The sequence below is a fragment of the Serpula lacrymans genome (genome assembly GCF_000218685.1).
Source record: "Serpula lacrymans var. lacrymans S7.9 unplaced genomic scaffold SERLAscaffold_7, whole genome shotgun sequence".
NCBI classification, from domain to species: Eukaryota; Fungi; Basidiomycota; class Agaricomycetes; order Boletales; family Serpulaceae; genus Serpula; species Serpula lacrymans.
In genome coordinates this window covers 1745781-1773174 of record NW_006763296.1, presented here as the reverse complement: position 1 = coordinate 1773174, position 27394 = coordinate 1745781, and the positions used below count along the sequence as shown (strand labels likewise).

The 27394-nt window shown below is 44.5% G+C and overlaps 9 protein-coding genes across 9 annotated transcripts; 2 read left to right on the top strand and 7 right to left on the bottom strand.

Annotated features, from left to right (window-relative positions):
• Positions 1–623: 623 nt before the first annotated feature.
• On the bottom strand, positions 624–3162 carry SERLADRAFT_449528 (uncharacterized protein; the record flags this gene model as incomplete). The annotated part of the gene is made up of 10 exons (XM_007318738.1): positions 624–1004; positions 1067–1446; positions 1500–1590; positions 1645–1717; positions 1765–1986; positions 2151–2267; positions 2317–2434; positions 2481–2568; positions 2627–2882; positions 2941–3162. The coding sequence occupies 9 exons, from the start codon at positions 3095–3097 to the stop codon at positions 1276–1278; spliced, it is 1293 nt and encodes a 430-aa protein (XP_007318800.1).
• A 1374-nt stretch (positions 3163–4536) lies between these two features.
• On the top strand, positions 4537–5099 carry SERLADRAFT_438382 (uncharacterized protein; the record flags this gene model as incomplete). The annotated part of the gene is made up of 2 exons (XM_007318737.1): positions 4537–4790; positions 4850–5099. 2 exons carry the CDS (start codon positions 4537–4539, stop codon positions 5097–5099), a joined length of 504 nt encoding a protein of 167 aa, XP_007318799.1.
• Positions 5100–5382: 283 nt separating this feature from the next.
• On the top strand, positions 5383–7500 carry SERLADRAFT_449527 (uncharacterized protein; the record flags this gene model as incomplete). Its single annotated transcript, XM_007318736.1, has 6 exons — positions 5383–5744; positions 5797–5905; positions 5959–6066; positions 6125–6796; positions 6861–7192; positions 7261–7500. 6 exons carry the CDS (start codon positions 5383–5385, stop codon positions 7487–7489), a joined length of 1812 nt encoding a protein of 603 aa, XP_007318798.1.
• Positions 7501–7541: 41 nt separating this feature from the next.
• On the bottom strand, positions 7542–8831 carry SERLADRAFT_449526 (uncharacterized protein; the record flags this gene model as incomplete). The annotated part of the gene is made up of 2 exons (XM_007318735.1): positions 7542–8708; positions 8763–8831. The coding sequence occupies one exon, from the start codon at positions 8560–8562 to the stop codon at positions 7798–7800; it is 765 nt and encodes a 254-aa protein (XP_007318797.1).
• A 231-nt stretch (positions 8832–9062) lies between these two features.
• Positions 9063–10106, bottom strand: SERLADRAFT_468580 (uncharacterized protein; the record flags this gene model as incomplete). The annotated part of the gene is made up of 4 exons (XM_007318734.1): positions 9063–9812; positions 9862–9934; positions 9996–10034; positions 10095–10106. Coding segments are annotated over 4 exons (873 nt in total), but the record flags the coding sequence as incomplete, so codon positions are not given.
• Positions 10107–10757: 651 nt separating this feature from the next.
• On the bottom strand, positions 10758–11140 carry SERLADRAFT_468578 (uncharacterized protein; the record flags this gene model as incomplete). The annotated part of the gene is made up of 1 exon (XM_007318733.1): positions 10758–11140. One exon carries the CDS (start codon positions 11001–11003, stop codon positions 10848–10850), a length of 156 nt encoding a protein of 51 aa, XP_007318795.1.
• Positions 11141–11712: 572 nt separating this feature from the next.
• SERLADRAFT_468573 (uncharacterized protein) lies at positions 11713–13494 on the bottom strand (the record flags this gene model as incomplete). The annotated part of the gene is given in 4 exon segments (XM_007318732.1): positions 11713–12368; positions 12430–13029; positions 13045–13184; positions 13258–13494. The coding sequence occupies 4 exon segments, from the start codon at positions 13303–13305 to the stop codon at positions 11741–11743; spliced, it is 1416 nt and encodes a 471-aa protein (XP_007318794.1).
• Positions 13495–16462: 2968 nt separating this feature from the next.
• On the bottom strand, positions 16463–17780 carry SERLADRAFT_370017 (uncharacterized protein; the record flags this gene model as incomplete). Its single annotated transcript, XM_007318731.1, has 6 exons — positions 16463–16530; positions 16588–16600; positions 16626–16757; positions 16814–17054; positions 17108–17280; positions 17454–17780. 6 exons carry the CDS (start codon positions 17778–17780, stop codon positions 16463–16465), a joined length of 954 nt encoding a protein of 317 aa, XP_007318793.1.
• A 6886-nt stretch (positions 17781–24666) lies between these two features.
• Positions 24667–25192, bottom strand: SERLADRAFT_408621 (uncharacterized protein; the record flags this gene model as incomplete). The annotated part of the gene is made up of 2 exons (XM_007318730.1): positions 24667–24982; positions 25050–25192. 2 exons carry the CDS (start codon positions 25190–25192, stop codon positions 24667–24669), a joined length of 459 nt encoding a protein of 152 aa, XP_007318792.1.
• Between the last annotated feature and the right edge of the window lie 2202 nt (positions 25193–27394).

The window sequence follows — 27394 nt, the reverse complement described above, 5'->3', positions numbered from 1 at the left end:
GCACACTTTTTCCCGAAGCCTTGGGTTGCCGCATGTCATCCGAGTCCTGTTCATGTACCTCGCTCCAGAAGGAAGCAACGTGTCAATGATCAAACTAGTGTCAGTGATAGCTCGCGATGTTGGGAGCGTTGGACGTTGGTTGGTGACCCCACGTAACCCAGTTTTTTGTATCCCTGTATTACCGTGAACTGCGATATATCAGTATCATAATGTTTTCTTTTGCAATTGTCAGTGAATTTGAAGGTGACGATTCCATGATCTGATTGTGTGAGCCACAACTTGGATGACCACCGCATTTTGCCTTTTTGCCTTTTGGCTTGCGTCACTCATACCTTTACGACTCCCGTCATGGCAGCTGCAGCCGGAGATGTCAGAATCTTCGTTACCTCAACTGACGGATATCGCTGATCTTCCTCCAGATAACCCTCTTACAATTTCTGGATAACTCTCAAATCAATTGTCTGAACGAATCCGAAAACCACGGCCTCAAGTCCATCGTCTCTTCTAAAGCTCGCAATGTCGACTCATCGGCGTATCTGTTCAGCGATGCAGACGAACAGTTGTTGTTGAACATTCATGTTCGTGCTTATAGGTGCCTTTGCTGAATCGATGTGACCAGGCTGATCTGTGGTATATGCTACATGCATTAACCAGTTTAACCAAGCAGTCCGCGTTCGCTCCATTGTCATCCAGTCAAGTACTCCAAACCAAGCTCCCAAAGGTCTAAAACTCCTCGTAAATCGACCATCACTCGGCTTCGAAGACGTAGATGATGCATCTGAGTCTGAAGTTGCTCAGATCATCGAGCTTTCACCAGAGGATGTGTCCCAAGGGAAACGAGTCCAGCTGAAGTTCGTCCGTTTTCAGTCAGTGAACAGTCTTCATGTACGCGATCCTTGTATTGTATCCTTGAAGTCGCCCAGTCAATTCGGTGGTGTTGTTCAGATCTTTGTGTCTTCAAATCACGGCGGAGAGGATCAGACGCGGATCGATGCAGTAGATATCTTCGGTGTGCCTGTAGAGTGAGCTTTGATCCCCCCCTTCCATTTGTTTCACGTCTGCTTACAATTCTTTCATCCAGAGTAACGAAGGATTTGAGTGGCTTGATGAATCAGGAGTGAACAATTCCTCAGTTTCAGTGCCATGTTTCATCATGGTAGCTCTGCTCTTTGACTCTTTTATGCCACCATCGTCCTGCGTTTTAGTTTTAATTATGATACATTTGCAAAGCCATAACAACATTAGAACAGCGTTCCACTCGGGACCAAATGCACTTTATTTGCCATCGATCTGCAGCCACATACTCCACCTCTTTCTATCCTCCTCGTCACCCCGGAAAGTCCAGTCTACAGATTGTATTTCTGTAAAACCTTCGCTCAACTGAGGTTCCTCGTAGTTGTCACGAAACCCTAAGAACGCCAGATAGGGAAGGATATCACGTTTAGGCTACCGCAGGACGTAAGCCTTTGTGAACTAAGTGCTGGCTGAAAAGAACACACCTCACGAGCAGCTGTAACAGGGGACAAGTTATATGCGCGGTAAAGATTATTGTGCCAAGCTAATTCCATTGAACCTGTAAAAACAAAGCATCTGATCAAACCACATGAATCAGCACTTGCCTCAGTCAGGCAAAGGTATGAATACCTGATAGGGATTTTCTTTTTCTTCGCTAGGTCGATATATAGCTTTCGAGTAGAGATGTCTCTATTTGTATTATCTGGAACTCTTATAGCGGCTGGTATAGGTTTCGTCTTGTGTACTCACCAACAACGCAGCTATCACCAGCATCCAAAGTCTCAGTGACCGCCTTTACACACTTGGCCCGTGTTCCAAGTGTGTCTTGGTTGATATGAATATATTCAGCAGGTTCGAAATGGTGACGGTAAAATGAAGATTTCCCTAGACAAGGATATCCTACGAAAAGAACGAGCTCGGGCCTGTGGTGGTTCAGAGAAACCGGTTTTGGGGTTGTCGTAGAGGGAGGAACTGCAATCGATGTCAGGACACGCCATGCGGGAAAAATCTTGACAGACGAGATAAAGATGATACGTTGAAACCAGGAAGACTGAATTTGGCTGTAGGCAATTTCAAGAAGTATTCCTAGTCAATTATCGTTTGAAACTGCATTTAATGACAGTAAGGGTGATAACCGCTTGCCTCTGGGGTGTGAAAAGGTATGTCTATATTTAATGCCCATTTGCGATCAGTAGAAGCGAAATCATCAGGTCGGCCGGCAGCATCTCCTACGAAAAAAGAGGAAGCCTTATCTGTAATGAAAATGAGAAGGCGTTCACAGGACGGAATGTATTTACATGCCAATCTCGATATTGTCTGCTTTAAACATCCGTTCGAGCTCATACCACATTCCAGGCATCGGTTTGCGGTATCCATCTTTAGCTGTGGCAGCAAATATACGAAATGGAACACTAGGAAGCTGATATTATCAGTAACATGTTATAAAGCGCATAAAAAGCTATTACTGCTGCAGCTATGAGAGGTATCTTCTTCTTCCAGTCCTCGATCTGTGTTCCCTTTAGAGCCTGATTGGATATGAAGATTATAGAGAATCTATAGCGTTTTAAAACGCGTTTGAGACCGATTTAGAGTCTCACTTCAAATAGCTTACCCTTCTTGATGTAATTCCTGAAGCTTCGAAGGGACACTGTTTTTCCACCACTCCCATTGCAATGCTGTGTTTTTGGATCTGTTCTTGTGATTTGATTTAATGACAGTGCCATCCAGATCAAACGCGGCAATTTTGGGACGGCTTTCCGGAGACATGTTTACACCGTGTAGACACGTCCGTTTTGGTCCTAAAGACGGTTTCACCCATTGGAAGGGAGCAGATGTTGTCTGCCCCGGCTTCGAGAAGAAAGGATGGACTGTGGTTCATGGCGCGCTGTGAGCTTGAAACATTCCATGAAGGACATGATATCGTACGTTTTGTTACCTTACGAGCCACGCTAGACTCTGAGTCGTCAGCTTCAGGTTCAAGCTGGCGTTTCTTGGACGATTTCGAGTTCTGTGTTTCAGCACCCTTAGAGTGAAGTGTTTTTGAGTCATTCAGAGTGGTATTTGATAGGTCAGTGTCTGACATGTCCAATGCATGCAAGTGTCAGTGACTGTAACTTCGAGATAGTGGACGTTAGTGATAACTTGAACACTTTAATGTCGCTACCGAAACTAAATATCACGTGATCACATATTGTTGACTATGCACCACGGGCATGAAAGGGTTCCAGCCAAGCCGGGAGAGGTATGATTCGTACACAAACAACATAATTTCAGCCACCTGGCTGGGATACTTCCAATATTATAAATTGTAGCGGAGCTTTTGCGCCAGTCCCCGACTTGCTTTAGGGAGTCAAATATATGATAAATCAAAAATTTCAATCACCAACTTGAATGGACTGTATATATATTTGGCAACGACAAGACAATGGTAATGCCGTCGCCGCGAGACAATTGTACAATGCACGTACTTAGAAGACACAACCTCAGAAATTGCAACAACTGCACTCTGACCTGTTGTTTTGTGACCGGCAATGAAAGCATTTGCGTCCACCAAAAAATGAACAGATAGGGATAATTTGCCATTAATTTCAGCTGGACAGCGAAGGCAGGTGGTTTGATGAACAGAGACAGCTTTTCAAGCCACGAACAGACATCATCAGACATCATAAAAATTTTTGAATGGTATTCAGGATAATATATAGCATCATGATAATGAGGATAATCATTTATATTGTGAGGCACAAGCTCAGGAGGGCAATGCGCCTCGTCGAGAACACGTGGAACACGACAAGGCGACTTCTCGAGGAACATCTGCCAGCCGAATATGTAGTAGGCACGGGATGGGAGGGGGACAAGGGATGAAGTTGAGGTTGATGAATAGAAAGGCAAAGATGAGTATGAATGAACAAATGAAAGAATGAAAGATTGAAAGAACAACTTTTTATTTTACGTTATGTGAGATAATAAACTATACAAAATTTCCCAGCAAAATGAAAGAAACTGGTCCCTGCATCCCTGCATATTATTTGGCATTGTTTACTTTTTGCACATTGGAACATAGACAGCAGGACGAATTGACGCGACAGAGGCCCTCCCTTCCTTTCGGAAGATTCGGGGATATATACTTTGTGATAGATTAACTAAAATTTTACCAATGTTTTGAGAAATAGCTGGGATGGTTCGTGCCTGACACATTGCTAGTTCTTTGAAAAGTCAGCAGCTCAGCCAATACAAACCTAGTTTATAAAGAACCAGCAACATGTCAGCCTGAACTGGGCATGAACCATCACAGCTATTTCACAAAATATTGGTAAAATTTTAGTTCATCTATCACAAAGTGTATATTTATAATATTGGAAGTATCCCAGCCAGGTGGCTGAAATTATGCTGTTTGTATACGAATCATACCTCTCCCGGCTTGGCTGGAACCCTTTCATGCCCGTGGTGTATGAGAACATAGAGGTTCTGAACACTATGTAACCTGTACCACACCACATAAACACCACAGAGCCTAAGAGTCTCATGGAAACCAGCAAAGGCAAAGAAATAGTGTGCTCGCCAGGATCTGAATTCGATTCTAAAGATTCAGACGATGAAGGTTGGCAGCCAGCCACTGTCAATAAAAAATCGCGAAAAAAATTACTCTCACTCATTGCTAGCGTCTCAGAAATCAAGCTACGGGAGGTCCTGGCAGATTTGGTTCTCATTGCATTCGGCAGCTCGATATTGTGCGCGACAGACAGCGACTCGGAACCTGATACGGAAGACATTGAGGGGTGGGAGATAGCCCCTCTCAATGAATTTCAAGAAAAAAGTTGTGCAAAGCCATTGCTAGCGTCTCTGGAGCCAGGCTACGGGAGATTCTGGCAACTTGGGTAGACAAGAATAAAGTTGTTGAGGAAGCATTGATGTGTGAGCTTGTCGTGGAGAAGCGTACTGAAGTGTGCGAAGTGCTGTCTCGTTTTGAGACATGCAAGAACTGTAACTGGATATATGCCCAAGCGTTCCAAAGGGATACTATATTTGAAGAAAGACACTCAGGTTGGACGGGATCCCCAGAGATTCCAGTGGACGTGCTGCTTTGAAGATGGCGCAGACAATGGTTGCGAAAAGCACAAGGCTCCGAGTGGTCCAGATACATACAAACGGCGGAGAATGTAGCATTTACAGAGGTTGAGTTAGCTGGTTATAGTTACGAAATCTGAAGTGTATCACTGTCACAGCTGAAAAGTCGTGACGCGAATGTCACGTGAGCACGAAATCAGTCTGCATTTGGTCCCTTTTATCTTTTGCTCAAAGCTACGCCAGTGGAAGTCTTGAATTCAATCAAGCTCTGGTTAACGTTCCTTTCGCATCTGCATTGCATGAATGTCCTCTATTATGACAACACCAAGGGGAAAGGCATCCGCCAGCTCATCGACGCCTTATGCAACGCCCACAACCACTCGAGTAGCCGGCTCGCATGTTCTACAGGCTTCTCCCCATTACACAACAACACGGAGACATTCACTTTATGGTACAGAGGATCGTGTCGTTATCGATCCAGGATCTCGTATATGGAAAGTTGGCTTTAGTGGCGAAGGTAAACCGAGAGATGTATTCTATGGCGAACCAAACACTTCTACCTCTCTCTGGGATCTCAGCCGTGCCACAGACCCGATAGAAAGAGCTGAACGGGAAAATATGCTAGCAATAAATCTAGAGAGATGTTTGCGGTCGGTGTTCCATCAGTAAGTCTCTTGCACTTTTGTCCACAGCCGAAATTTACAGGTTTCACGCAAGCTCACTATTGACAGACCCCAAATCGCGTAAAGTTATTCTGGTAGAACACCCATTTCTACCAATTTACATCAAACATATGATCGCACGAATACTCTTCAACAATTTGCAAGTATGTTCAGCTTGCTTTGTATTTGATTATCAACTTTAATTGCCCTCTCAAAGGTGCCATCAATATCATTCGCTTCAAATCCCCTTTTATCTCTACTAGCTGTTGGGAGAATAACAGGACTCGTCCTAGATTGTGGGCATCTGGAGTCTACTGCACTACCAGTAAGCTATATATTTTTTATTTTTCTCACTTCTAGTCCAACGCAATCCGCGACAATAGATTTTCGCATCGAGACCACTTTTCCCTCAAATTCGTACAACTCCTTTGGCAGGAGATCGCCTAACATCTCACCTACGCTCGCTCTTACTTCTCTTTGGCACGTATCTCCCACCCACCTCACTTAGCGCTGCTGCCAATATACCCGCTGCTAATCGTGCTACTCGTGTACCTCAAGAAGTTTTAACTGATGCGGTCGTGGAGGAAATCAAAACCAGGTGTTGCTTTGTGAGCCAGGCTCTCGACAGCGACAACGATATGCGAGTATCATCGCCATCAGGCGATGACTATATGATCGAGCTGGACGTCCCACCAAGCGATACCACGATGTCTGAATCAGAGTTTTCCCGTGGATCAGTTGGACCTGAAAGTAACATCTCTTCGCAAGCTGCATCCTCAGAATTTTCGATTGTTTCGCATTCTCAGCTCTCTAGTGCAGACACAGGTCGCGGGCAGAATTACTTGCAAGCTCTGGCTAGTATGTATACGCGACATTCTACAGCGACAGATATACACATGCGAGTCGTACCGCCGATCTCGCAACAGGCAGGCACTGTCCGAGGAACACTTATAATACCCGGCTGGATCCGTGAACGCGCAGCCGAAGTGCTGTTTGAAGGTGGTGACGTCGACGAAAGTAGCGTCGCTGAAGTTATCTTGGAGGCTCTTCTTAAAGTTTGTCACGTTCCCGTTTAATCATTGAATCTCCCACTGATCACTTCGATGATACAAACAATAGGTTCCGGTAGATCTTAGAAAGACAATGGCATGCTCTATTCTCATCGTGGGCGGTACACCGATGCTGCCCGGTTTCATTCCAAGGCTACATGCTGAGCTTTTACGGGCCATTGAGCCTCCGCCCGGATCGACTAGGCAGCCAGTCCGCCCGGACAAACCAGCTCCACCCCCTTATGACCGATATGCTCCCCTTCGACCACTCACTTCCCATTTTGCTATCTTAAACAATCCCGCACCGCCTCCAGCCACTTCTTCTCGAGCCGTAGCAAACGCGGGAAAAGCTCCTTCATTCTCTCCGGCCACTTTAGCGTGGGTGGGAGGTTCGTTAGCTGGGTGAGTTCACATAGATGTTTATGTTTGACTTGATAATCAATGACTGATATGGTGTGATGTTTTCCCAGGTCGCTCAAGACGGGGGGTGTTGAGGTGGCACGAGAGAAATGGGATGAGGCTGAGGCAAATCGTGGTAATGATGACGATGATGCTGCAGCTTCTGCAGCAGAAGAGCCCACACTGAAGAACGTGATACCAGATTGGTCGTATACACCTTTACCAATAGGGGCACCTCCCGCGGGTGCCTCAAAAATACCTATCGAGTCAGCTTCACCTCGGATAAATGTGAATGCATAGCCGTTATCTTTGTCATTCTGCGTATCCAACTGGCTTACACCCAATCAGAGTACCAGTGTATAGTCATGATGGTTATATTGAATGCTATCTAATACAAGGCAAGATGGGCAGGTGAAGACCAAGAACGAATAAATCTACAAGAACACACGACAATACATATCGCAACATCAGTGACAACGCTAAAGCATACAGCACCAACTCGAATACGAAGATAAAGAGCGTCGTACAGTAATGTAGAATGAAACCGAAAAAAAAATTGATGAAAGGAACGAAAGCAATAATGTTAAAACAGTTCGTGCACGAGCCTCCTATGAGCCTTTGGTGCCTATAACGCGAAGTAATATTTTGTTCTTGATGTTGGAAGCCACGACTTGGTCCCATTCTTCCTGTGAAGATATGAAATCGAGCTGAGCCTGATCTGCGCTCCCGATAGCAGACAAGGAGTTTGATCGGGTGCGTCCCGCTACAGCCTTTGGTTTATCAGGCGTCACTAAATGCGCTACCGCGAAGGATTCAGATAGAGGGGCTCCTTCCTGACCCACAAATTTAGCGTAGATTTTCTGGCGTACTTCATCAAAAGACAAAGTACGGGGAGTACGCAACACTATAATACTGTTATTGTGCATCGCCTTGATCGAGATCGTCCCGTCCTGGTAGGATGTCGCAGAATCGCTCGAGATAGACGTGGCGATGGAAGAACGTTTCGGGGAGAACGCGTAGCCGTTGTCGGGATTGGAGAAGTGTTCAGAGCTGGATGTCGCAGTGGAAGATGACGGTTCGCCGATGGGAGTCTCAGAGCGTGCAGGGGAGTGCGGACGTATGGAATCTGTCGATATCGCGATGGTCTCAGGCCTCGAAGCTCGCGCTTGGTCGAAAGCCATGCCATAAAAGTAAGCATCGAGAACGTCCTCGTTCCATCGCTCGTCCTCGTCCCACTGCTCGTCCTTGGTGAGCGAGTCGGGGTGGGGGCGACGAGACCCTGAGGATAGCGAGCGTCGGAGGTCTGCAAACTGGGAACGTGGAAGAACGGCATCTGCTGAGTTATCTGTCATGAAGGACGCCATGCTCGCCATCGACGCCCTCGGTCGGTGCTTGAATTCTGGGGCTGACGGACTTGGTAATGCCAGGTCTACATCAAGGTCTGCAAAATAAACGGAGGGACGTATCGACGAAGCGGAAGACGTGGTCTGCCAAGAGTGCCTTACAGGTTGGTTCGCAGCTGTCAAAGCCGTAAGTACATGTACTGGAACAATTGCAAAAAAAGAGGACTTACTACTTAAGGCTAAAAGCTCGTCCGTTTCGTTCAAGTTGTTCGGGCCAGTTATGAAGATACGGCAGTTCCGGTTAATTTCGCTTGCGGCGGAACTCTTCCGTCTCCTCAGGGGAGGTCGGTTTGCATCCTCTTCTTGCCCTGAAGCTTTTGCGCCGGGAGACAAAAGCTCACGATCCTCTGGGAGAGATTCCAGCATGGATGTCGGTCTGTCATTGTTATGAAGATCAGAGAACTGTGGATTGTATCCGAACATGAGGGGGACGTCCTGCGGAACAATGACTGGCTGCCGAGTTGATTGATGAGGGGGTGTCAATAACGAAGTCGATGAATTGGAGCGCGAGCCTTTCGACGAAGACATTTCAGATGAGGAAGAGTCTGAATTAACAGATGCGCGGTTGTCAGCTAACGGAGAGGTAGGAATGCGCGGCACTGGTGGAACATCCGACAGAGCAGGAGACGATGCTGCGAAATACGAAGAGAATACGCTGCTTGACACAGAATTGCGTGGTTTCTCGCGGGTGCCTTTTTGTCTCTTCATAGCCAGATCGTGATCTCTTCTCCAAAAGCCAAAGAAATCAGTGAACGTGCGCGTCGTTCTTAGTTCCTTGATTAACATTGGCACGTCTTCTTGAAATATCACATTGACCATGGCCTGAAGTTCTCTATGCCGCTGTTCAATGGTGGCTTGACTGGCCCGGAAAAGTGTACCCTTCTTCGTAAGCTTCGGGATGCAGTCATGGATGTCCAGTGCTATGGAGTTTGGATCTGGACCTGGAGGTAACGATTCGAATGACGCTGCTTGGTCGCTTTGTATATAAACGCCGTCCTTTTTAACGCCTTTGCCCGCAGCTAGACGGGTGCGTTTTTCACGCGAAGTGCGCGCATATTCGCACTCTAGCGTTTCTTGGAACCACAAACAGTCTTCCCAACGCCTCCAAATTTCGTACTCGATATGAGAACCCTTTGATGAGGTAGAACCAGCGGACGAAGAGAGCGAGACATTATCCTCTTTGATAGGGCATATTCTGAAACCATAGCTATAGCTACCACCTATGGAAACTGTAAGAGCGGGGAAACGACGAATGGGGGTATATTGTACCTTGTTTTTCTGGCGTTAATACCTCAACATTAAAAACACGAGGAGGGCTGCGATAGACGGCTCTTTTCCAAGCCTGCAACAACAATTATGTTATGATGTGTCCACGATATAGTGGTACAGTGGATAAGGCTCACATCTGGAGAAATTGGGCCACCAAGAGCACCTGGGCCAGTCTAAGGTGCGAATTCAGAGTCAGTGAGAGCTGTTCACATAGTAAGTATAGGAGAGCTCACTGGGAATTCCATCGCGCGTGAACACTCGCGACGTTATGAGGAGTCTCGTCGTGTTCTGAGGGAGTTACTGGTAGCACAACGATAAGAAGATAAGTACGAAGAGACGAGAGACGAAGAAGCGACATACTTGTCTTACGTTTTGTTAAACGTGTTAGAGTCGAGGTGAGACAAGACCAAGACGCTAGCTCCGCACGGGGTACACACTGGTGTTTGGCTTTAAATTCGAGCCTCGTCCACGATGAACGACGATAGACTGGAGAGAAGGACCACTAAAATGGAAAAACATAAGCACATGGACAAGTGTAGATTGCTATCGGGTTGTGTACCGGATGAGACTGGGGTGCTGTGTACCGTGACGGTGATGGCCAATGCACCGGCGCCAGTGAACCTGTGTTGGAAAAGTGAGGGATAAGAAATAAGTATAGAACGAATCAGAGCTAGATGGGGGGAAAGAGAAACATGCAGAGGGGCTGAGTATGCTTTTGTTAAGGATATCTAATAGCATTGCCTGTAATTGTAGCGCTAATTGTTGATTACCGAGTCCATGTGCTACTCCTTATATCCAGGAACAATAAGATGCCACTCTGAACCAAACCGAGCCAACCCCACGCCACCGTGAACTCAGTCCAAGCTATTGTTGCAGCACTGATACTCATAGTACTTATTCGCTTGAACAACACTACAATGTAGAACATCGTCTGCTCTCTTCACAAACTTCCACTTTGTATCTACACCCCATATCTCAGATAATTTTTACACCGCACAGATATCAAATGGCGACCCTATCTTTGATTTTTCGACCGCAAGGGTCACGCTACCATTCTGTTGTACATTTCCAATCTCTTCCTCGCACAGCGACCACCCCGAATCCCATTTCTGCCAGCCCCTCTCATTTTTTCTAACGATCATCCTGATTGGCAACACTTTACACCGTGACTACATAAAATCGGGAGTAATGTCGGGTTTATTCTAGCCCTCTGCAGCCCTCCTGACGTTTTGATGTCCCTTCAATTTACATTTAACGGCGTCGGCGCTGTATGGAGTTCGAAATGCAAAGTTCCTGAGACCTCTCCTGAACTCATATTTATAACGCTTACGCTGAGCGTACTAAAACGCGGCACCGCTGACTTTGATGGGATGCTGCAATTGCAAAGATAAAGTATTGTATCATCAAAAGTAACCGTTCACTTACCCCAGACCAAGGGACCTAGCCCCGAACCGAACCGTATCGTTTGACGGTTGCTGCAATGCTGTCTCGAAGGGAACGATCCACTCCACACGAAATAGTCCTCCGTTGTGACGCAATCAAAGTCCACCCTCATTTTGCTGCGCAGGTCAGCATATGATCCTTCACCTTTTACAAAGCTTGTTTGGTGCGAAAAATAGCAATGAGGCCTGTGACATTGGCGTGAGTAGCACTAGCACTGTCCCGCTGGCTCCGGAACGAAAGATTGGTGAGCATGGCAAGTGACAGCTTGCACCCCAGGGAATCGCACTTTCATTCATGGAAATGCCATAACACGGGTCCTGAGCGTAGATGACAGATAAACCAAAGATGGAATTTACGCATAGCAAGTTGTAGAGACATTCGTGTGTTAAAAGTGATGTAGCACTCACGCCTATAAATACTTCTTGTTTCTCAAAACTCAATCGGAACCGATACCAAGTACTCTCCTCACGGTTTTCTCTTCTCTTTCCTTTGCTTTGATTCTCCCTTCCCTCAAGCGCTCCAACCCACTCTGGATGCTTCCGATATGTACGTCAAGCGGAATTCGGCCCCCAACGATCTCCGGAGCGGCCACCCTCTCTCGTAAATCCTCCATGTCCTCACTCATCGAATGAAGAGTCTGCAGCGCAGCCACAACATGTGCCAGCGCTTTCTGGCGGTAGCTTCCTAAGTCCTTCAGTAGCGACAGACGATCGTCCATCCCCCGCAATGCCCGCCTATTCCCCCCAAGCCTCGTCCATAGCTCAGCGAGAAGATCGGACTGCGCGGCGGTTATTGAAGCATCTTCCCGTGAGACAATCTCATGTATCGTGTGCAGGCTCTCTTGAAGCTCGTTGAGATGGATCAAGGAGACTTCGGCTTCAACGATAAGGCGGGCGATAGTGCGAGAGAGAGTCTCCATCGCATCGGTAAATACTTCTAAGATAACCTCCTGTGTCCCTGGACCAAAGCGAATAGGAATAAGTGCTCTGAGAGAGTATGGTGATGGAGCATTAGCTTGTGTATCTTGGATCGTGCGTAACGCATAGCCATTGATAGCCATTATGCTGGTTGAAAGTTATGCTCCACGTAAGCCAATATTCAAGGGTAGCCTGATAGATAACGTACTCATCTACGGCACCACCAACTTTAGAGTTCAGTCTTGTGAGACCACGAGCTGTCCTCTTTGCATTCTGTACGAATGCCGATAACGAATCTGCTAGTATGTCGTGGCATTTCAAGTCACTGTAGCGAACTGCGGTAGCCAGATCCACAGTCGCCAATTCAGCCTTTTTCACTTCTAGGGATAAAGCAGATCCACCGGCAGACTCATCCAACAGTTGCTCAAAAGTCGAGCTCTGCACGTTCATCATTTGAGGGAAGTCCGCCCACCGTGCATTTGAATGTCCATCAGGGTAGTCCATCGGCCTACAGAGAGCAGTCGAGGACATCCCAGGTAGTATGCACAGAGGTGAAAACGCGTTTCGCAGAGTGTTCGAGAGACGAGAGAAGAGCAAACCGAGTAAATAGAGGAACAGTATCCAAGATAGGGGTCTTCGCAAAAGCCTAATGGCAGTTCCTATAACATCACGCACGTAATACATAGTACATTTGGCTCCAGCTGCCAGCGCTTCATTCAGCTGTTCTTGTTCAACAATAGGCTCTTTGACCTTTTTGTTTCTAGTGGGTTGAATGGGACGTGCTCGCCGAGATGTATCTGCAACGAAGACTGTCTTGGCTCCTGGCCTCCTTCTACGACTGGGATTAGAGCGTAAAGAACTTGCGGCACTGGGTGGACCTCGCTCAGAGGATGAAAGAGGGTCTTTGATGTCCTCCCATACATCACTGCTGGCATCATCATCGCGGTGTGTCAAAGAAGGCTCCTAATAGTGTAGTTTCGTTGAGGAAACATGGCATAAGTGGGTATCCTAGTTGGAGAAAACTTGTCTTGCGCACCTCACCCTCACCGACATCAGGTTCCTCTTCGAGCTGCTTTATCTTCATCGTGATGTTGTAAATGTTGTGATTTTGTGGTTGTAGTAGTATGTACTTTCAATGTTTCGGGTTCGATGCTGGTCGTACTTCGTACTTTGATATAGCTGGATCTACTGAAGACAAGATGTTCAATAACAAAAAGACCTTGAGAACGTGTACAGACAAGGAACTAACAACGCTTGTACCGCACGATCTATAATCTATGACGAAGGGGACGGTGGTCCCAAAAGTCGCGAGCGGCACACGTGGGAGCACGTTTTTTCGCTTAGTTTCGCTCGCGTGGTTTTCGGTTAGCAGAGGGAAGGTAGTGCAGTAGTAACGAGTGCAGTGAAAATTGCAGCCACATTGAAAATTCTCACGGTTATAAGGACAGACAGCACAAAGTTCACTGACTTCTGACTAAATAAAATTTGATCACTTTACTGTATTATTATTACTCTAAAGATAGTATGGAGTAGCTCAGTCAAGAGCAACGGAATGCTTTTGATACCATCATACAGTCAATCTATCATAATTGGGGAATTACTTGCTTTATTCACAGTGCTGAAGGTAAGGGTAAGGGAAAAACATATCTCTGTAATACAGTTGCCACTGCTGCTTGAGCAAGAGATAATCATAATGTTGCTCTATGTGTAGCATCCTCTGAGATTGAATGCCTATTCCTGTACATGAAACATCCACATGCAGGATTCCAAAAAACTCTGACCTCCATGAGGTATTGAGACATACCGGAGTTATTGTCTGGGATGAAGCGCCAATGCAACACTGTCATGGGATTAAAGCATTAGATCTGCATTGCGGGACATTTTGGATAATCAACTTCCATTTGGAGGCATTATAATGGTCTTTGGAGGGGACTTCCACCAAACAACACCTGTTGTTCCAAGAGGGTCAAGGCAATGCATTATTTCTGCCTTTCTTAGAAGGTCACAACTGTGGACAAATATCCATATCTGCTATCTCACACAGAATATGTGCCTGGACCGTACTCCAGAAAGTGAAGCCTTTGCTAGCTGGCTCCTGGATGTTGGTGTAACAACCAAGAGTTAGTTACTCTGGCGCACACAGAAATACACTATAAGGAAGATGATGAGGGAGTGGTTACCCCTTAGGCTGCAGAGAGTTTGTTGGTTAACAACAGGAGGACTCGCTGAGCAGTCTCCTGGATCTATTGGGGTATATATACTACTACAGGGTTATTTGTACATGTGTACTATACAGTTGATAGAGACAGTGGCTGATGATGTCATGGGGCCTAGCCCGCATGGCCAGCTCCACTATGTGAGAGAGTTGTGTCTATATTAAGAAGAAAGGCAACACGGCACGAGAAAGAGGAGTTTGGACAAAAGGGGAAGTGCCGCGTGGCACCATGTGTGAAAGCTAAATTACCAGGTTAAAGCGGAGAAATAAAGATAACGGGAAGGTCCGAAAATTGTTTTATCGTAACAGTTGGTGGTGGTCGTGGAATTGCAGGAGATGGAACTTGTAAGGACCATTTCATTATTTTCTTATCTTCGCTATGTCTTGGTTCTCGAACGCTTTTCCCGTTACACCTCTGGCTCTAGGGCTAGAGGTATCCTTTGCCGTTTTACTTCTCATAGCCCTCACAGGCTTTCTTAACCATCACTACCATTTTATATCACAGATCAGAGACTGGGTATCGCTCCCAGCCAGCCAGCACACAGAGTAAGGACTGGTAGTAGGCATCTCGCCAACCAGCTCCAAGCCTCAGTAAAGTCTGGTTATACTAATAACGCCTTATTCGGGATCGTACCTCATTATGAGGATACGGTTCCTGAACACGTGTGACAATCCTCTATTATTAGTACAAGTCTCTCACCTGCTGATTAATCAAGTTAAAAGTCGTACGATAGTTACTCTCCCTTTTTCTTATTGGTTGATTGATTCCTCAGACCACTTTTCGTATATTCTCCTTTCGGTCTGAGGAACGAACAGTTCACTATATAAAGCCTTACCTATTCATGTATGGCTCCTTAGTTTTCTATTACTGAATTTACCCGCTTTACTCCTCAAACGAAAACCTTTGAAGCTTACCTCTCAAAGTCCTCTACTCGCTATATTTACTAGCGTCTGTTGACCTCAAGCTCATCGAACCCTTTACTCCCTGCAAGTGCAGAAGGAGACAGGTTTTGTTTGTGTTATAGTTTATCATTGCCTCACAAAGACCAAGTAAGCAAGTCAGCAGGTGATCCCTAAGCTTTGGTATGAAATTCTGTCATAAGTGATGTAATTAGCCGTATAAATATAGATACCACAATAAGCATCTCTACTTACTGTGAATGCGGGTTCATTGCTGGGGAACGAGTGAATCCATGAAATGATATGGAGAGGATGCTTCTTCGAACTTGAAATATGGTGGTGCATCTCTGGTATTATTTCAGCCTGGTATATGATATCATTTTTGTCGTGCTCAAGTTGATGAATATGGGCCTTGGCTCCAAATGCAGTAGGATTCGCCATTTTGGACCGGTTGTACGCAAAGTGTGTTGAATTCTGTTCATGCTGCGTCATCTGTTTAATAGCGTTTTTCTTATTTGTACGCATATAAAAGTGCTTGACTTCTTGGTGAGCTAGTTCTCCCTACATATAAATCAGGAGGTTTGGAATGGTGAGCAGACTGGAATTACTTACAGTCTGGGTAGAATAAGAATCTGTTGTTCCGAACAATCTAATTGATCGCACATAGTCACCCAAAGCATGAATTTTGTATGTTGATAGGTTGAATTTTTTCTGTAGCGGTTGTTTTACTTGTTGTGGATTCTCTGTTTGCAATTGCGTAACTTCGGCTTGACCTTGAATCCGGCTTCCCTTAGCTCTACGCATACGCGAATTGATTTCGCGTGGTAACTCCTTTGTTCTGAATGCAGTGCAAGTTATATCTCAAAATTTACGTAGGTCCTTTCCTAAAGTAACAGTGACGCTCTCGAGTTCCTTGATTGTTGACTCGGTGTGCATTCGAAGCTTGGCTAGTGCATGCCATTGGTTGAAATGAAATAAGAGCTTCTTGACAATTTTGTTGTGAGGCTATGGCAAAAGCTGCTCAAATGTTGGAATCACACACTAATTGGGGCTGTTTACAATGGGAACAACAAAAAGAAAATACACACCTGCAAAAGATCCTCAAAGTTGCAAGCTGCGAGCTTTTTCATTTCACTGGTGTTATTTGAGAAGCGGCAAATGGTTGACTGGCCAAAAGGAGGTATTTGCCTGAATCTAAACAGAGTTAGAGAGTAAGCTCAGAGAAACCAGCAGACAACAAAAACAAGATACCTTGCATCCAAGTCTGCCACAGCTCGGCTGCCTTCGACAGAAGCATATAGTATGCAAACAAGATGAGTGAATGTAGATTTCCAAACACCCAGCTCAATCTCATGCATTAAATCGACAACTAACAATGGAAAAACGTCAAAGTTGTCTCGGAGTCTGTTTACAAAGGCATTCTGTAAAGTTACATCAGATTGAGTGTCAAAAAGCAAGAATTTGTCTCATAACTTACAACGGTGGGCACCCATGATTCATTCTTAAGGATATCATCCACTGTAGAACTAGTGATGGAGTGACCAATGCAATAAATGACTTCTCTAGCCAGCTTGATTTTGTGCATGGCATATGACCGTGTTTTTGCGACGCGTGATTGGAGATCTCTTACTTGCCCTATCTTGTCGATTTCTGATTTTGGGACAAGGCAGCGAGGACATGGACAATTCCCCATATCACGAATAGTTGCTATTAAGTCTCTGTAGGAATTGTAGTTGGTGAGTCATACAGTTTAAAGTTTTTTATCACTTACTTCTCGGGGTAATCCACCGAGTATGTAAAGAGGCAAGGGTACACACGGCGCTGCACACCATCACTACACTTGAGGACTATGCCACAATTATAAGCGTGTAGAAATTCATCATCAAGAAATAATTGCCAGACTGCATGAAACAGCTTTCTCCGGCAGTGCATGATGATACTGGACTGTTGACTTTTTTGAATATCTCCGGATTTAAGGATAAAGTCTTGCATATTGTCTGGAATCTAAAATCATATGTATTGAGTTATAGAATATCTTAAAGAGTGTGAACGAGCTCACTGAAGGAATGTAGGCTACATGATTGCACGCACCTGAATTTGGTGCCGCACAAATACACTTTGGCTGTACCGAAATTTGCGAGATGTGTGCTATCAGACCAAAACATCAACCCTGCTATCACCCTCTCCAATTTACAGCCTGGCTTGGGTGGCTGCTTCTGGAGTGCATCATGAGCGTGCAACCATGCATCAGAAGTATACACTTCATTAAAAACGCGCTCCTCAGGTGCTCTGTCACTGGCTTTAAAATAATGCTTGAATGGAAAGAGGTGAAATTTCTTCGCGAGCGGGCCACAGAACACTTCTTTGATGATCTCAACAAGGGAACAATAGTGTAATCCAGACACCTTGAAATTTTCCACTTTTGTAGATGAGTTTGATCCCATTGGAACACTGATTTTGACTGTTATTTCATACCAAGTGCCGCTATTTGAGTACGGAAGGCTGTAATTTTCGTTCTTTGTCGCCAAATGCTTCGCATCGAAACCAACCAAACCTTCAACCCTAAAATCTTCAGCTGTGAGGACAGAACGAGTGAGTCAATTGATTTCTTCCTTCAATTTCTGAGGACCACCTGAATACATCCAATCCATCAATCGATAGATGGACATACTAGTAAATGGCCATGGAGGTGGAGGGTGGGTGTAACCCCCTAGATCTTCAGTACCGGCACCATCTGAGTCAGTGTTTGATAGCACAGGAGTAGCTAGAAGATCATTAGCCTCTACTGCGGAGTCTGGATCATATGATGGTTGACTCTTATATTCACACAGTAAACCAAAAGAATTGGCTACTGTGCAGATTGTATCCCAGACATGAAGTATAATGCACTGTACAGCGGAAGCTGTTGATGCATCATTTGTGGTGTTGTTTTTGGCGCCATTGAGTGGAATATGTGTACCCAATTGCACCACTCCGTTCACCACCTGTGGGCCTTCCTGTTAGTTTTGGTGATTCTGCACCTAGTTGTGCTATCTACTTTCCCTCCTTTCTAAATCACTTTCCTCTTTATTCTTTTTGCTCTATTGTTCAGTACTCACTGAGCATTCTATAAGTTCGCCTTTGTGGCTGATTTGTTTACCTTTGTTTACAAAACTTCGGATTAGTATTGCAAAGTCCAGTATTCCTATTCTTTAGTTACTCATACTAGACTCTAGGTACTGTACACATTCTGTACTCTCTGATAATATAGTTACTCATACTAGACTCTAGGTACTGTACACATTCTGTACTCTCTGATAATATAGTTACTCATACTGGACTCTAGTTCTGTCCCTGTTAGCTCTCAGCAAGTGGCTAGACGCTTCCCAGAAGTTCTCAATTGAACACTTCCGGAGGTAGGTCCAGATATCTTTTAGGAAGTCGATAATGGCGCTTAGGTCGGCCCCTAGATGTTAAAGGAGGACTGGGACGTGTTATTGCATGACATTGTGCTGGTTCAGGAGATAGCGGCTCAGACATTTGGGTTTCAATCCCGGCCGCGACATTGTTATTGCTACTATCCGAGTCTCGCTGTATTATTCATAAGACAAAATACAATATTCACAAAAGACCAACACATTACCACATTTTGAGCTGCATTCAGTTTCTCCCAAATACTCCTTTTTTTCAAAGTCTCTGCTATAGTTTTTTGCACTTCCACCGCATTGATCTGGACATGTTTGTAGGTTGTGTAATTATTGCGATGAACGCTGAGTCCTTTCCGTGTATCAAAGCTTTTCTGGCATAGAGCTGAGCATTTGAACATACTAGCAGTCCAGCAGTATAATAGACAGGTCAGAATACCAACAAACAATGCCCTTCTGAGCATTTTGCAGGTACATGGTTGAAAGTGACAAAATGGGGTGGGCCGCGACGTAAACTGGGTAGAAGTGTTCCAGCTGGAGGGAAATTTTGATTAGCAACTCATGCTAGCACTGAGGACGGAACATACATCATGTGGTTGGGACGATGATGACAGCAAGCTTGGCCTGCTCCAGCGCATGTCATACCAAAAAGGTGTAGAGCCTCCATTCTCTAATCCACTTTTGTCTACTCTCCAAGGTCTTTTCTAGAAACTTTCTGAATAACTTACTCAGTGTGGATACAGGTTGTCGCCTTCCCTGACTATTCTCTAGCACCAAACCAACAGTATCACTAGTATGATACGATAAGAAGACTCCAGCCTAATTTGGGGCCTGTTTCCACACCAGTCTCCTACTACAATCTCATTACTCCTAATTCCCCCATCCACTGGCAGTCATCATAGTCGCAGTGTCTCACCGAATGATCCAGAGGGTTCATTAGATGTTAGCACCACAAGGCATGCACTCAAGCGCCGCATTGCTGAACTGCAGCAGGAAGTACAACTCCTACAAGAAGGGGGTTCACCTAAACAAAAGTAAATCTTTATTGTTGTTTTTGCAAATTTGAACTGATTCTTTTCAAAGGAAAGATGACCCTCGCTACAAGCAGATATCTGCTGGCCAATGCCTTTGCCACTTGGTTACTCTTTTTGAGCACCCACAAGACCTTATTGCTGAAAGAGATCGTCGGGTGCACAGATTACAGATGAGTTAAGTCTCGTTATATACACTGCTCAAAAACCAACTTCTGTTTTATTTTGTTACAGACAAAAATTAGCCTGGGGGGGTACAAGGCCCTTAAGAAGTATATACCTTAGATCAAGCTTTATCTAGAGGGCTCAGTGGCCAAAATAGAGGAGTTCTATAAGAATGTAATTTTCAAGTTTTTATATAGGCTGCATGCTATTGATGACTTTTAGATATGTCATGGAGGCAATGGCGCACGAGCTGATGGCTCATCAAACTTGAAAACAGACATAGTTGTCTGGATCAAAGATGTTTTTCACCAACGCCTTGCAGTGTGATCGCTTCACCTATCAAATAAAACCAACTGTGGTTTCGAAAATGAAATAACAGCTGAACTATTATGCCCTGCAGAGTATCAATGGAATGAGGAGTGCGTCTATTCATTATTTCAATGTAGCGTTTCACATACAACTTCTTGTTGGATTCCCAGAGTCTGGTCTAGTATTAGAAACGGTGAATCCGACTTCTTGGTCACAGCAGACTTGTGGCCAAACTTCCTCTTCGGAAACAACAGGGCTGATGTCGGTGATCTCAAGAAAGGTTTATTTAGAGGGCACTTACTTGTGAAGGTGGTACATAGAATTTTTTTGACAAATTAAATGCTAACATATGTTTTTTGTAAGGCTTACTTATTCTTATTCACGTCGCCTACCTCTGCAGACAATATCAACCTTACATCGAGAGCTAATGACATTCTTGAAGAAGTCGAACCGACCCCTCGACAACAAAAATTATCACAATGAGACAGAGTCAATACTCGTTGCAACGTAGCTAGTATTATTGGTTTGAAGTCAGTTACTCCCCGCTCCATTGCTTATACAGCGGTACAGGTAATGTGTTATCTGATCAACACCAATACTACATGCACTCATAAATCCGATTTTTAGGTGTGATTCTCTCTGTCTGACATTGGTTTTTGGCGTGAAGAAGATGGTGTCTTCAACTATGCTGAATTTTACAAGAATATCCCGTCATTTTTTGAGGATCCACCTGGCCCTCGTAGTAAACAAAGGATTGACGAGCTGCTTTCACGGTGGAATTTGTACATAACTTTCTAATATTCTAATTAATTGCACTAACCTCGATACCAGACAAATATTTAGGCATTCTTCAGGGTTGAAAAACGCACAACAGCAATCTACCAATTCGTATATTGGTGCTAGGAGTGCTCAGTTACTGGCTGCTCAACGTAAGATGAGTGAACAAGCTGGAACAATTGAATAAAGTTGTGTATATTACAAATAGGTTTACAGTAAATGTGTATACGGACAGAACCAAAGCTATAAAAATTAATACTCATTTGAATCGTGTCTAGATGCCTGAGTCTGCACCCACCGTTGCGAATGTACCGCCTCTGAGTCCAAATCTGGCAAGCATCACATCAGTGCAGCAGAACTGAGCCAGTGACTAGGCAAAGAGGAACAATGACTCGGACTCGGACATACTATCTCAGAGGGAAATTTTTAGCAAGGCTTAACAATCAAAAAAATTGTGCCTTACCGTGACACTACAGTAAAAACACCCCAGAAACAATGTCTCATTTGAGGAGCTAAGATAAGCCTGAGTCTAACTGCAATCAACACGCGACTGAGTAGTATCTGACAGTGCCAGCCTGAGTGCCGCCGTCTTCAAGTTCAACTTGCAACTTGAACTTCCAAGGACCGAATCAAGAACTTCAATTTGTCAGTATCACCAATACTAATAATGCGCGTCATGATCAACTCACATATATGACCTGATTGATCTCTTCACCCCAGGCTGGCACCAACCAAATTATCAGTCCCTGACATGTCACGGTTGGATGGGTGCATATCATATGCAAGTTCAAGAAACCAGGCAGTTCAACAGTGCTGATCAAGTACAAATATATAAGTAGTGTATCTTGAGTGGTCAGGCGAGAGATACTCCCAGGGAAAAACTTGGTGATACAGACCAGGAAGATTCAAATGCAGAGGTATATTTTTGTCAGATTTTGCAATAGAAGGAAGATACAGCCCATCTGCCAATGGTTGTTGCTTTTTCGGACAGCATTGACCTCAAAAAATGCATGGTAGATCAAAGTCTTGTCTAGCAGAAAACTTGGGCAGGGTATAGTGATGACTCACAAGAGTATTGATGCCAAATAGTATGCATTGACAAGTATCAGCCAATGCTCTTCACACTCTGACGCTAAAGGAAAGTGCGATCTCACCAATGTTCTTTCTTTGCATGAAATTCTAATGTCTTCGTGCATCCCATCTCAGCCATTCTCTGTAAAACACCTATCCAGTGTTGCTATCAATTTTTCCTCGTGTGGCTCTTTAAATTTATCCATACACCCTTCGGACAAAACACAATCAATCTCCCTGCGGCTTCATGCATCTTGCCATCAACACAAAGATACCCCGTTGTGTGGCTTGCTATTATTGTCTACTCACATCCATACAAGCTTCCGTTTACCACCTTTGGCTTTGGCTTCACTTGTAGTCTCACTCAGTCCGTTGCATGCTTTACTCAATCCAGCTCTAATCTAACACAATCTTATAAGCCATCCGATAACTGAATATTTTGTTTGGTCTCGCTATCCAAACCCATTTCAAATTCATTCACGGTTGAAGTCCGGTAAGTGGATTCAATGCTTTTCGGAAACGGTTACTGATAACACGTTGGCTGTAGAAATATGCTGTTTGATCAAACCGCCGTGCTCGCGCAAGCCTCCATCAACACTTACAACGATGTCGAAGGCGATCAGCGAAATATAATCACCAACTATAATATTTACAATGTATATGTATTCAGACGGTCTTCGGTTGTATTCTTTTTACTTACTTTCTTTGCCTTTTATCTTTTCTTTTTGTATGTTTGAAGGTGAGCAGAGTTGTTGTTGTTGTTGTTGGCGCCGGAAGGTAGTATCCATCGGTTGGTTAATAGGTATGTTATTTTTTTTGTTTCTCTTCAGGCATTCTATCTCACTAATATGGCTCAATGCAGGTAATGGACTGGTGAATCAAATTTAGACTACGCTATCAATGGTGTAATAGAAACTCTGGCTATGGTTTTTTTGCTGGACATTACCAAATGTCAGTTCTTGAAAAGGACTGGTAAGTAAATTAAAAAGCAAAAAGAGAACAATGTTCTAATGTCTCTATGCCAAACCAGTTCGGATACACCAGCTCAATATCTGGTGTATTGTCCTTCCTGGATCAACCACACAAGGTCAGCAAACCGAGGATGGGTCCTCTTGGTACTTTCATGTGATTATCCAAATCTCTCACATTTTCCTGGCTTACTTATAATTTAACGGAGGGGCTACAAAAGCCTCATGCCATGTCTCCTACACCTCAATCTACTCTCAGGCTCAGGTAAGATCAACTATATTCTATCAGTTATCCCAATGCCAAAAACTCTTGTCAGATCATTCTTGAAATAGGGCTTGATGCACGGTCATGGTGTCCAGCCATACTGGCATCGGTAGAAAGCCTTCATAAGCTTTCTCTGAGCTCTTTTGGTATACCAGCATACTTAGCAACATACACAGCTCAGGGTGTCGGATGAATCGCACGGCAGGAATTTGGTGGATGCTCCACGTGAACTAATGGTCAGGTGTACTGTTGTAATTGTTGTTTACCATTTTGGGGTCAGCTAGTAGATTGTGTTGACTGTATATATTTATGAGTTACCGTCAGTGTCTTCATATTCAGTTTGGGCCAATTTGAACGAGATTACACATACCCAAAAAGGCTGGCTGGCCTAATTTAAGCCCAACGCATTGAGAAACAGTGACTTGGACATAAGTAGTAATCACCCAAACCCCAGGGGAGCTTTAGGAAAACACAAACATAATAGTATAGTGCAATACAAAGTGACAACAACTAATACCCATCGGCAATGGTAGTACTAAGATGAAAAAGAAAGTACAAAAATGTTAATAGCTCTGATGTTAATTCCTACATTGGCATGGCATAAGAGTAACAATACACCACTGGCTATGGGCATGGTAGTAGAGCTAGCTTACAACAGGGGTCAACGTAATAGTAAGTGGAAAAGCACGCTTAAATTTAAGATAAAAGGTCCTCTTAGCATAAAAATTTCCAGACTGCCAGACAGCAGCAAGTATTCAGTGTGAAGCAGGTGTCGATTTACCGGATCCGCGACCAGGTTGGAGCTGGCAGATGGCACTTGAGCCTGAATTACCACCACAAATAGCTTGAGCATCATGGCTATGGAGGTATTGGTTTTGAGCAGAAACTGGAGGGACAGTGATCGGCCATGCGGTGGTGCCAGTGCTGGGGCCAGCAATCCCCGGGCTAAAACCTGAAACCTGAACGTTGTAACCCTCGCTGGCATTGGCAAGTTCTGTAGTATGACCAGCTTCGCCGTGGATCCGAGTGGTATCAACATCAAATTATTCGACAAGCCTGAATCCAGAAGGATATATAGAGGAACCAAGAGATGATTGCATAGGAGTGCTAGGAACGTCAGAAATGCTAGCAAATTTTCCAGGTTAGTATGTATAGTTGAAATAGATTTGTGTACACCGTTACCAGTAACATGGTCTAAAAAGCCTTATATTGTCTAGTAAAGTGTGCATGAGTTACATATAATAAACAAAAAGAATCAACTCACTGTTTACTATTGCGACACTAGAGTTGACCCTTGCTATGAAGGTCTCTAGTCTATGGAGGGAGTTCATGAGCCCAAGTTAGTTGGTGCTGGTCCTCAACTGCAAAGCATAAAGCTCAGCCATATTCTCTCTTATGCTAGTCATATCCACTTGCAAACCATCAACATCCTTCCTAAGGACATTGACATTGTCCTTTGTACTCAGGCCCTTGATGCTGTCCTTCACACCCCAAGTCATCTCTTTCAGAATTCTCGAATCCTCCTTGAGTGACTTGGTTGACCATACATTTTTGTCCATCTTACGTTCCAACACGGCTATTTGGCTATCTACGGCACCAAACTGATTTGTGAGGCCATTTAACTGAGAATCAAGATATTCGCTCATATCGTCAAGCCTGGTGAGACGGTTTCTCGGGTGAGTTTGTGTCTGATAGCAATGAGCTCGACCTGTAGTACACTTACCTTATTTTGACATTGGTGTGATCAGAGTGAACACTTGCAAGCACCTCGGCAAATGTACCAGCAGTATTCATATTTTCTTGAAGATTAGCACCTGATCTAGCAGGTTGAGGAGCTCGAGAGAAAGGGTTTGCAGTAGAAGACATTATGGATGTAGTACCGTGACAGAGTTGTGAGAGATATCTAGGCCCAACCAGCCGGCAGTCTTTAAAAGACGACAACTCAGAAAGTTGCCTTATGTTAACAGCTATGAGGTGTGAGTAGATTTGTCTCATTCAAGCAAAGACCAATATACCCTATTACGCCACTGCACTCAGGCCCTTGAGGAGAACTTCAACAAAACATCATAGCGGTGAGTTTGGTACTTCCTGTCATGTTCGGTACCAATATCGCTTTTTACATTTCAACTTCCATTTCAGACGATCTATTCAGTTCCATTCACGCTACCTCCTTTTTCGTTCAGCTTCATTTACACCATTAGTACTCCACCGTGATGAGGATGAAGAATATACCGTTGCGGACCTCTGTGGTGCGTGGCGCGGAGCTTCTAGTACACTCTGTCAGATTAACAACCTACCCGTAGATCAACTTGAGTAAACTGTCAGTCATGGTGGTGTTTTTTTCTCCACAGATTCCAAGTTCAAGTTTGCCGCGAGCCTTTTACAGCGGTGAGCTTAGTGCCTCCCGTCAAATTTAATTACCCCTAACCTTTTATATTGTAACTTCCATTGCACTCCAATATTCTATGCAGCTTCATCTGTGCTATCGGTCCTTTTTTCGCTCAGCTCCATTTATACAACCATCACCTCCATGTGACTTGTACAAAAATGCGGAATGTGAGGAATTTACGTCGTAGATTTATATGGTACGTGGTGCAGAGCTTTCGGTGTATTTTGTTAGGATGATGATCTAGTAGCCCGAGATTAGCTAAAGAGGCAGTCATGATGGTCAATTTTTCTGTGCAATTATAGGGTTCAAGTTCACCCAGAGCTTTGTCTGGATGATGATCTAGGTAGATCTGCCAAGGGACTAGTCACGACTGTGAAGGTTTCTCCACATATTATAGGCTCAAGTTCACTGTAGTCTTCTTGCCTGAAAGTCGGACTCCTATCTTCCAAGTCTGATGCCACAAGGTTAGCAAGGTCAACGTGTCATGGATACTAGACACTGGCAGACACTGACATCAGATGCTCATGCTAGGCATACTTTTGCCCCACTACTATGTTGGTAAGTTCAAGTCCATCTATATCTCTTCCAATGGCTCGGCCTCTTGCTCGGTCTCGTAGTGCTATGGCGTGGTCAAGTTTTCCCAAATAAATTTTCTGTAATTACAGCAATGGCATATCACAATATTCAACGACAAGACTTACCATCAGGAGCTTGCATTCTTCAAGCTGGCATCTTGTTTCAAATGTCACCTCATTTCCGTGGGCTAATAATTTGGAGGTAATGTCATGACTCGGAAGGTTAGCAGATTTTCTGACCTTACATTCAGGGTTTCTATGATGCTTAGTAGACTAGGACCCGATGGGAAAATATTGAATGACTCGGATCTGTGCCGCAGCGGGTCAACATTCCAGTGTTACTACTACTACTACTAGTAGCTGCTTCTGCTCAAAGATCATTTTCCATGGTGAATAAATATCTGCTATAATTTATTTAGTGTCAGACTTACACTGTAGCAGCAGTCTTCGGGTCATGCCTCGCAACCCACACCAGTTGCAACAGTCGCCTTGTCCGAGTCCCTTGCCAGTTGCAATGCCCTGTGCGGATCAGCCTGAACTTCAATTTGAACGGGTCCGTCCATCCTTTCATGATCTTAATATTACCGTGACGTGTCACTAAACATCTCTCCAGCTTGAATTGTTCCCAGAATCAAATCATGCACTTTCAACTTTATCCCAATGACTGTATCTCGAAGGCCATAATCACCTCATCTGGCACGGTCCTGGACTTCCACCTTCACACAGTAATAATATATCTGATCACTTTGATCCAATGCGTCTTCATTCACTGACTTGGACATCTCAACTTCAAGATCAGGCTTACTCGGTTGTAGCGCTGGTGCCCATGTATCGTGTTTATACTCCATACAATACACGCATCACTGACACAGGTTCAAGATATGAATCCCAGTTGCTATTATTGCCCGGTTTTCAACGTCAACAAATATCCTTTCCACAGACCTGCAGCTCGTTTGATGCCAGTATACCCTCCAGTAGCAATTTAACAACTAGAAGCAGCGACTTCAAGAGTATGGGCCGTAGCTTCCAAAGTCCATACATCGAGAGGGAGAGCCACTCCGCATCTGGAGATCTTGTAGTGTCTCAACCCTCCCAAATTTCCAG